We start from the raw sequence: 10,484 nt of genomic DNA, 5'->3' as shown, positions 1-10,484 counted from the left end.
GCTAGAAATGCTTTTTCTCCAAATTGACCTTACTGTCTAATTTTATTCAAGAAGATATAGGCTACCTACCCTCTTGGCACTAGAAGCATAAGATGTGGCTGCATTTATTGTTAGAATCAGAGAGAAGAGAGTCTTGTGTATTACATGCAATAAGTCTTTGTGGAACATGAAACATTGAATACCCTCATCATCATTATATCAACAAGACCTGTTCTATTTTTCATTTGTTTTATTTACATTTCAAACATGTGAAGCAAATTGCAGGAACAACACAATATCATTCAACATTCAGACACGTGCAGTATCAGTACCATGAATAAACAAAAAAACAAACAAATATGGAATGATTAAGTTTAAGATTCACATTGTAGTTAAGTAAAAAAAAAATATTTTTAACTATGAAGTGAGAGTAAGGAGTGATGTTCAAAATAAATATTATTAATTCATCAAACTCAGACTTGGAATGTATTCAGATGTACCATCGAGGTAGGTGTTTATGTAACAATCTTCATCTCGCTGACTGATTTCTTTATTCAGAACAAACTGAAAGCATTATTGGCACATTGAGGAAAATGAGACGTAAGTAGTGTAAATATATATACATTCTTTTAAGGAAACTGATAAGTGTCTTCCCTTTGTGTTTTTAAGGCACCTAAAATCAAACATTTACAAATGGCTCTTTGTCATAAGGAATGATTCATGTCTTAAAGCTTATCTGAAATCTACGCAATACTCCTTTAAATCAGCACGCCCTCTCATTTATAAAATTCTTGCGGCAATGACATTGATAAAGTGCTCAGTAGTAAACTGCAGTCACTCAGCATTAGGAGAAAAATATACCTCCATTTCACTGAGTAAGTGTTGTCAGACGCATTTGTTAAAAAGTACCCTTTTCATAAAATACAAGACATCAGCAAAACAAAAAAACACAGTTGACAACAGTGCTGAGAAATGATGACAAAGCTGTAGTCCTGAAGAGCACATGATCTACTTTAGATGCCTTTCTACATTCAGGTAAAGTCATTTGAGGACAGTGTCTCAGCAAAGATGTCCTTTAAATGCCTTTGCTCACATTCTCTGAATCCAGTGGGAAGTTTGCCCTGACAATATGTCATACAAGTGGTAGTGCAGTAAGTCACAGACTTATTTCAGTACAGGTTTTCTTCAGCAAGTCCATCTGAAGGGAGACAGAAAATAATATTAGGGAGATGTCGCTTTAATATCTGTAACCAACAGTAAATATATCAGAGGAAAATAATCAAATCAGTGTTTGGGAGAAACTACCTTGCTGAAGACCACTCTGCATGTAGTGGTTGAGTTGATGCAACCCAGTGTTTTGGTCATGGCGTCCCAACTGCAAACTGAAGGGATCCATTGCAGTGAAATGCTCTGCAGGCAGCGGGTCCTCTGTGATGGTCAGGGGGAGACCGAGGGGCTCCTGCCCCAACTGATGGTTCTCACTCCTGCAGCACAACAAGCCCTGCTGGTAGCTGTGTGGCACAACACCATGGTCGGACATGCTCCTTTTCCTTGTGACCATGTCCAGGTCTTTCAGGATGCTGTCGAACACACAGTCATCGAGGACCATCTCGTGCTTTAGAGGAAGGGCTGAGGGGTGACGAGGGTGATGGGGCCAGTCGCAGGGTGAGGGCAGGGTGTTAGTGGGAGCAGGTTGGGCCACGCTTTGAAGTGGGTTCATGGTGTGATGCATAGAAAAGCTGCTGGCCAGGGAGGAGATCTGCTGGGCCAGAATACTGATCTCTGCCTGTTCCCTCTCGCTGTAATGGTTAGACTCTGTGGATGTGGGAGATTGGTTGGGGGTAAGAAGACTGGAATGTAGGGGCAACACATGTTGGGGAACATGATGCACTTGGACAAGGCTGCCCCCGTGTGGCTGCTCTATGAGGCTGAAGTCGTCTTGATGCAGAGCACAGTCTACTGGGCTCTCACACATGTCGGACACAGACAGGCGGTCTGGAACTAATCGAGCATCGGCCGAACAAGCTTGGAAATCATAGGTTGGAGATGAGGAAGGTGGAGAGCGAGCGCTGAGTGCGCCGAGGGCTGCCTGGTCAAAGGTTTGTTCGGCGGCTGCAGGGAGGGAGTCAGAGGGTGATCGGTGACAGGTGAGAGCTGCCTCTGGGTAGGAGTAATAGGAGGGAGAGCACTCAGGGGAGGACAGCAGCTGATCTGTGTATCCATGCACATCCATCAGGAGGTCATGGCTGAGCTCCTCCTGTTGCAGAGGGGAGCTGGAGGAGGCCGGGCTGTAGGGAGGGGTGAAGAGAGCAGGGCTGTCACCCAAGGGAACAGGGGAGCTATCGCCGTGGGAGGAGGCGCACGCCGCATAGTAAATGTCTTGCTCCGACTCCCTCCTAACTTTGGCACCTGGCTCCTCATTTTGGCTGTTAGACGTCCTCTGCCTTTTACAGCATTTAGTGTTGTTTTGGCACTGAGCGTGGGGCGCCTGTTGACCTGCAAAATGGCTGGAATTTGCCAGAGATGATGGCCTGAAGGCATTGCTGCTGATTTTCTCCTGCAGATATCTGGCTTCTGTTTCACTACAAGAGCAAAACAATATCGTAAGTTGACGTTTGTGACTCGAAAAACGTTTCTTTCACTGTCAGCTCAGGTGTGCTGGAAAAGTAAAGTGTGTCATACCTGATGATGAAGTTAGTGCAGCTCACACCACGGCACTCAGAGTCCTTGTTAGCTCGAATGTAGATCCAACACCATGACAGATCCTTGCACTGGAGTCTGAGAACCATCTCTACCTGGAAGCCCTCATCTGCTTGCACTGGACAGGACAGAGGAAGCATTCAGGGTTATAATCATGCACACTCACACACTTAATGATATGCATACAATGAAACCAGAGCTCCATCCCATAATTTACTGTAAACCTGCAAAATCTGCACAATGCTGAAGAAATTAGACTGAAATAAAAGCAATATTTCTCGTTCTCCTTTTACTGCATCAACTTGTGCTGAAAATGTCTTTAAGTTCTTTTAAATAAAAGTCTCCTGCTAACTTATACTTAAAATATGTTTTTAGTTTTGTGTTTGGAACCTTAACTTGTTTCTCATCTCACATGTTTCTCAACATAGAACATTTTTTACCACAGTGGATTTTAAACTTACTTAAACTTCTATGAGAATCTGCACTCAGAGAAAGATCATCAGGGTGGACGAGACTGTACCACGATCGTGCAGTCATTTCTTCTGCTGAGTACCCCAAAAAATATAAAACACTGAAAAAGAAAGACATAAACATGTTCATCAGTCACCACTATCAGAACACGTTGATTGTATCTGTTTAAATAAGGACCTATCAATGTACCTGTCCGACAGCTGAGTGAAGGTCATGTCGAGTCTGTGGACACTGCTGAAGCTGTGACAGAAGTGGGAGTCCGAGCTCCGCAGGCGGTTGACCGTGGGGGTGCAGAGGGCCACAAACAGAGGCTGGTTGGTGGGACAGGCTGAAGAGGAGGATGGGAGAGGCTGAGGGAAAGACTGGAAGCTCCCTCTGACCATCATCGAACAGCAGCTGCCATGTTGCAGCTTGAAGGCCTTGGAGGTTTGCATACAGCATATAAAGCTCCTCTCTGGAGAAAGATCACATGTCAGTTTAGTCTTTCATACACCAACAGGATAGAAAAAGGGCAAAATACACTGTAAGTGCAGATTAAAATGCAACATTTTAAATTGATATCAAAGTCTTATAGTTACCTGATGATGAGTTGTTTTCAATATCCAGGTTTGATTTAACAATATCAACGTCTGACTGTTCCACCATGTCGAAGAAAGTGTCTCCTTGAAGCACATCTATCTGGAAAAATGAGGTTAAACCATTAGTGACGACACAGTAATAAGCAACATAAATAGTAAAAGATGGCATTGTTATAGTAAATAAGACTCACCATTGAAAGGCCGAGATATTCAGCTACATTTTCGGACACATACACCAGCCTCCCCTGGGCGGTAGTGACCAGGATGACGCCATGCAGGGCTTGAAGAAAGGCCTCGTATGGCAGAGAGCAGTGTGATCTCTCTCCGGCTGGAAGACCTAGGGGAGGAAAGAGTGAGTTCAACCTTTGTTACACTCTGTGTCACTCTGCAGGTTGTCACAGCCTTTATCTTTGATATAGTCCCTGCAGTGCTGCAAACTTAGTCCCATTTAGTTTCACGACGATGCAGGTTGAATGTAGATCAGTAGTTCAAAGGTATTAAAGATTGACTAGTGTGAAGACTTACCCTGGAAGAGAACAGACTTCCTGATGTAGGCGCAGATGGCAGCCATGGAGTGCAGGTAGGAAAGACGCTCCTGGTCCTCCTGTGTGATGGGCAACAGGGCGCGCATATTCCTGATCTCATGATTGATGTGGTCCCGTCGGGCTTTGGATGCTCCTTTGGTGGATCTGTGAGAGACCATGGTCACTGAGGTCAGAGCTTGGAAGTTAACTGAGGAAACCAAAGCTGGGGAACCAAAGTTTTGTCTACTGCTGCACTTGCATTTCCAAAAAAAAAAAAAAAAAAAAAAAAATTGTGTGAGGTAATCCCTCTCCAAGAGGCAAGAGTGGAAAAAATAAATCAAACGAAGACAAAAGGAGTAATTGGCCTGAACTGATCTAGCCTCTTTTTTAATTCAGCCTGGTGTCTCTTCCTCAAGGGTTCCTATGGAAACTGCTGATATGAGAGGCTGTCGTGTCTGCAGCAGACACGAAGGCTCTCAATAGACTTCAGTCTGTCTGATCAGTATCTGTCTGGGCCCGTCCACAGAGAGCCTGGGGTTTTTATAGCTGCCAGGGCTTCAGGCGTGGGCGTCACACACAAAGAAGAGGCTGGGCTTCTGATGCTCCCTTCATTGCCTTATAAAGTGGGTGTCCTCGGAGCAGGGCGCCCCACGTCACAAGGACACACAAAGTACCACAAAAGGAGAATTCAATCAGGTTGTATCCCAGCACCTTAACAATGAGGAGCCATTATAATTATGTAACTGATAGCCTGTGGCTGGGGTGTTGTTTTTTTTTTTACTGGTTATCACAAATACTAAACTAAAATAATATTATACCATAATTAACTTCACAGACACATAATAAATTCCCAGTAGCTGACATTTTAAAGAAACAGGACTGGTGATGTTCTTGCAGGCTGATCCTTCACCCAAGCATCCTGATAGAGCACCAGCTTCATTATTTTTTTTCAAATGCAGTAAGAGCGTAATTGTGGCTGGATTAGTATGTATCTCATATAGTGCCAGGCTGCAGACAGGAGAAAACTGGATTAAGTGCTCCCCGTGGTGCACGCACTGCAGGCAGCAGAGTTGGGTCTTAATTTTCTTTAACAGCCATGTGTTGATTCAGCCACTAGAGGACGTGGAGCAGAGAGGAAGGAGGAGACTGACCTGAACCTTCTGCAGGAGGCGCCGTGGTGATCCTCGGGCACATGATGAGAGGTGCACGGAGACTTCACATGACATCTGCAGGAGTTGCACCAAAAAGTCATTTTGATGGTGTAGCCAGCTGAGGTGAAACATACAGGTTTACCCAGAGGTGTAAAAAAAAAAAAAAAAGAGAGATCAAAAATAAAAACTGATGAAATACTTGTGACCCAGAGCAGGCCCACTGACAGGAGGTTAATCCTCTGAGGACTCTATCTCTTCTACCTCTGCAGGTTTGACTCTGGATGATGAGTGTGGGGCTTCTCGAGCTCGTCCCTCCTTTTATAGCCCCAAAACCCGACACCAGTCATCCATCTCAGCCGGCGGGGAAGAAAAAAACAAAACAAACCGGGATCATGTTACATGTTGTGACGCGATGACAGAGCACGGAGAGAGGCGGGTTATATTTAGTGATGTGCGCCCTAAAAATAAGCCGTCGGATCGGACGCAGGATCCGATTCTGCCACTTGAAGTGACCAAGATGTGTTATTAATATACAAGTGTTAAAAATGTGATGTGTCACATGCGTAATTAGCGAATCATTTCAGTTCTATTGCTTACATGTGTTGAACCGTATCCTGCGCAAATATTGTGTTTATTAAATAAGAAAATGAAGTGGCCAGTCATACCTGGCACTGACGCTCAGGAAACATTTGCTGTGCTGTTTATTGAGGACAGTTAGAGCTCTTCAGATAAACAGTTGAGGGGAAGCCTGAAGTCTTGTGTGACTAGTAATTATCAATTAGTTAATTGTCATGGCAACAGCTTTGATTAAAACATTAACAAACACAACCTGAGATGAGAAGGATATACTTAAGAAAAAGTATGGAAGATTTATTAACTGACCTGACTGAGGCTTCAAAAGTAAAACTGGCTGCTCGAGGTAGAACTAATTTTGACTACTTAATACACAGTTGGCTCTCAACCCAGGGGTCGGGCCCCTCCAAAGGGTCATCAGATACATCTGAGGGGCCATGAGATGATTAATGGGAGAGAAAAGAAGATGTTTTGGACTTTCCTCAATTCTTTTTTTTTTTCCAAATATGTATGAAAAAGAGCGAATACTAGTTGAGTGGGACACTTTATGATAATTTACATTGTGCATCATTTCCAATTATGGTACACATGTTTTAGCCCTTCATATGATATAATTCTAAATAGCTTCAGAGCTCTACTATACGAAAGACATTTTAAAGACAGTATGGATGACTCTTCCTCATACACACAGTGACCCCAAACCACATTTTACCCGGGGTAACTGTCAAAGTGGGACACCTCAAACACATTCTTCATCATCATGTCATGCCTGGTTAAGTGTTAAGTAAATCCTTGTTGAAATATCTAGCTTGCTACATGTATGAGGGGCACATAAAAAGAGAAGTCAAGTCCCCCATTAGAATGACTTGAATGGCTGCCCCACTTTGCCAGTAACACACTGTTCCAGTTTAACAATACGCCATTTGCAAACTGGGACATTGTCAAAATCACATTTTTATAAAAAGAAGATTATTATAAATGGGATTTTTTTTTTAAAAAAATTCTGATTCACAATGACATCCCATAACAAAATAACCAACAATTACAAGCTATTCATCATTTTTCTATTTTTTATTTTTTAATAACACTTAACATTATTTTCCTCAAAAAGCCATGTCATTTTACTTGTCACCACGATTCACTGCAAGGTTATTGAATATGGTGTGTCACAACCCTGGAAGTGATGTCATAGCCACAGAATCTATATTCTTTAATCACGTACTTGCTAATGATAAGCTAAGTGTTGATTTTTTTAGTAGGCCTAATGGAAATATGCTATATACATGAAAAGATGAAAATTACGAAGCTTAACTGTCCCATTTTACCGATTGTCCCACTATACCAGTATTCACCCATTAGATAACTTGAACTGTTATTTATATGAAACCATGTGAGAAGTCCGAATAGGAACTCTGGTCCAACAGCTAACAACGCATAGACAGCTGTAACAAGTAGTGTAGTGTATAGTCAGGGTATACTGGTTATACCCACCTATCAACCAAAAAGCCACTGACATATATAGTAGAGTATACCCATTTCCTCCCCAGTAACCTACCTATCTACCTGTTGGTACATCCATCTCAACAACTAGCACTACACTGCCTGAAACATGACTCTGTGGGACACTGTGTCAAGTTCTGCCTGTTTCATGCATTGTCTTTTTTCAAGATACACTTCTGTTTTCACAGGAAATTTAATGTTTATATACGTTGATGTGGCTTTGGCTTTATAAATTCACAGGACACAAACAGCTCTCTACTGGGTGAAAGTCAGGGTTTGCTTGACCCACCCACCACTCTGTGATGTTAAACTATAATGGCTACCTCAAACACTCTACAACTCACACCAAAACAATCTAAATGGATAAACAGCACTACAGTTAAGAGGAAAAATGTGTATTTTTGATTTTGAGGTGAAGTGTCCCTGGTCAGTAAAAATAATACCACACACTGGGAAGGTAGACATTGTAAAAATGGATGCATATTTTAAGTGCATTATAAGTGTATTATGTTTCACGAGGCACCATGAAGTTAAACACAACAGCCTGAGCACAGCATCAGACTATAAACCTCAATGTCATTATCATTGAGATCTCAGCAGTGAAACCAGCTTGATGCATCATTGTTTAATTTCTGAACAGATTTCTCAGGCAGTCAGCGATGGCAGTTTGTATTCAAAGGGCTTTAGCTGTGTGTGTGTTAGTCACTCCATTAAACCCCTGTTGGAAGGGAATTAAGCTACAGGTCTGTAAACGTGACGCACTGAGAGGCTGAGAAGCTCGGTCACTCACAAAATTAGTTCCTTTAGCAGATGAACAGATTATATGGGCATCACAAAACATGGCTGCCACTCATCCTACAGGAGTCGCTTTTTCATGGAAAACTACAAATTAAAGTTTGCCTGTGTTTCAGTGCAGAGAAAAGAGGGATTGTTGCTTTCTTTTCCAACACCTTTGCACAAGTTTTGTAGCCGCAGGTTCTATCCTCTGAGGGCTTGTGCTCCTTTAACGCGTCTTTTCTCAAATACCCAATTTAGTGGCCACAACAACGCTAGGAGCAGAGAACTAGAACTTGAGAGGGAATTGCACAGGGATAGGGGGACAAGACAAAACAAATCACTCCGAACAAATCCTCAGTCTGATTCTCAAGGGCCAGTGGGATCGTTTGAGTCCTGAGGGGAAATTAGAGAGTCATTTGGCCGAGTGTCTCCTTGCATTAGCGCCTGAGCTGCTGGCCGAAGCAAGGCTCCGGGGCCAGACAGAGGGACCCAGCGCAGCCCTGCTTCCTGTGTGCGGCGGGGCCAGGCGGGACAGGGTGTCTCTGCTGCCTCACATTAAGCTGACCCTACGTCTGTGGCCTGCACTTAACACTGCAGATAACACTGGCTTTATAGCACGGGGCTGGTGACAGACGGGAACAAACTGCCAGGCTGCTACTGGTAGCAGAGGCAAAGACTGGAGCTGGGGTTCAGGTTGAGACACTTTCTAATGATGGGACCCCCCCAAAGCAGCCGCACGCTTCCCATTAGGCAGTCTGAAAGCCAGCGTGGGGGGTTGGGTGGCATCATGGCTTCAGAGTACCCACTGAAGAAGATGATGAGGGCTATCAGACAGGCCGGCTGGGACAGATTCAGCTCTTTGGGTTTGGGCAGGAAGCAGAAACTAGGGTTCAAAGACCTGGTAACTATTAAGTGTCGCATACAGTAGCTTCAAGAGACTGCACTCCAGTGATAAAGGAAATCAGAGCGCATCTGGCTTGGTTTTTTTTTTAACCATCAAAGTCATTCAAGTGTTCCTCTGAGTGGAAACATGTAGTTCGTCATGATTTTAGTGTGCCAATTTATTTTGACTTCCATGAGTCTTATTTTTTGATTTTGTAGCCTTGCTCCAAAATAAAAGACTGGAGAAAAATCAAAATGGGAAATAACTTCAGCCCTCCATGTTGTAGAGAGTCTGTTCATTGTTTAAATAAGAATCTTTTTGCTTTCCAACCTTGACTGTGACACTTTGGGCCCCTTGGCTGAGACATGCAGAAGGCCCTGAGATCTCTCCTTCATAGGAGCAAGACACACAGGCTTTGCATCTCTTAAATCTTTTGTGTGTCTTTGTCGTCATTTTAAATCTCTCTGTAGCCGTTTTGTGTCTCTTTGTGGTCATTTCAAGTTTCTATGTAGTTGCTTTGCATCTGTGAGGCTATTTTGTGTCTCTTTATGATTATTTTTTGAGTCTTTGTGGTCATTCTGTGTCTATTTGTGGTCATTTGCATTTCTTCATGGTCATTTTGAGTCTCTTTGCTGCTGCTTTGCATCTGTGAAGCAGTTTTGTGTCTGATTGTGATCATCTTGAGTCTTTGTAGTCATTCTGAAACTCTTTGTAGATGCTTTGCATCTCAGAAATCATTTTGAGTCTCTTTGTAGTCATTTGTCTCTTTGTGGTCATTTTGAGTCTCTTTGTAATTGCTTTGCATCTCTGAAGTTGTTTTGTGTCCCTGTAGTTTCTCTGAAGTCGGTTTGAGTCTCTTTGTAGTTGCTTTCCATCTATGGATTCCTTTTTTACTTCTTTGCGTCCATTCTATGTGTCTTTGTGGTCGTTTTGAGTCTCCTTGTAGTCATCTTGAGTCTCTTTGTAGTTGCTTTCCATCTATGTATTCCTTTTTTTTATTTCTTTGTGGTCATTTTATGTCTCTTTGTAGTTGCTTTGCATCTGTGAAGTCGTTTTGTGTCTCACTGTAATCATCTTGAGTCTTTGTAGTCATTCTGAGATTCTTTGTAGATGTTTTGTATCTGTAAAGTCATTTTGAGTCTCTTCCTGGTTGGTACTTAGAGAATAACATTTTGCTAACAAACGCAATGCGGGCCCCTGGGCCTGTGCCTGAGAGGCCCATTCAGTAATCCATCCATGACTTTGGAATCTCAGAGTGCAAATGATGGCAGTCTTGACCAAATCCGTACAGCTGAAGTAAAGAAACTGAATGTATAGCACATTTAAATTACATACACATGTTAACAAC

General features: G+C 42.8%; 1 protein-coding gene across 1 annotated transcript; it reads right to left on the bottom strand.

The window, feature by feature from the left end:
- Positions 1 to 291: 291 nt before the first annotated feature.
- npas4l (neuronal PAS domain protein 4 like) lies at positions 292 to 6,222 on the bottom strand. Its single transcript, XM_049601110.1, has 9 exons — positions 5,404 to 6,222; positions 4,254 to 4,417; positions 3,920 to 4,065; positions 3,729 to 3,828; positions 3,340 to 3,604; positions 3,141 to 3,250; positions 2,662 to 2,797; positions 1,285 to 2,561; positions 292 to 1,177 (listed from the first exon to the last, which is right to left on the bottom strand). The coding sequence occupies exons 1-9, from the start codon at positions 5,502 to 5,504 to the stop codon at positions 1,149 to 1,151; spliced, it is 2,328 nt and encodes a 775-aa protein (XP_049457067.1). The 5' UTR covers positions 5,505 to 6,222; the 3' UTR covers positions 292 to 1,148.
- Between the last annotated feature and the right edge of the window lie 4,262 nt (positions 6,223 to 10,484).

This window comes from Epinephelus fuscoguttatus, linkage group LG16 (assembly GCF_011397635.1).
Source record: "Epinephelus fuscoguttatus linkage group LG16, E.fuscoguttatus.final_Chr_v1".
In the NCBI taxonomy this organism is placed as follows: Eukaryota; Metazoa; Chordata; class Actinopteri; order Perciformes; family Serranidae; genus Epinephelus; species Epinephelus fuscoguttatus.
Note: the sequence above shows the minus strand (reverse complement) of the source record. Positions and strands in the feature narration are given on the sequence as shown.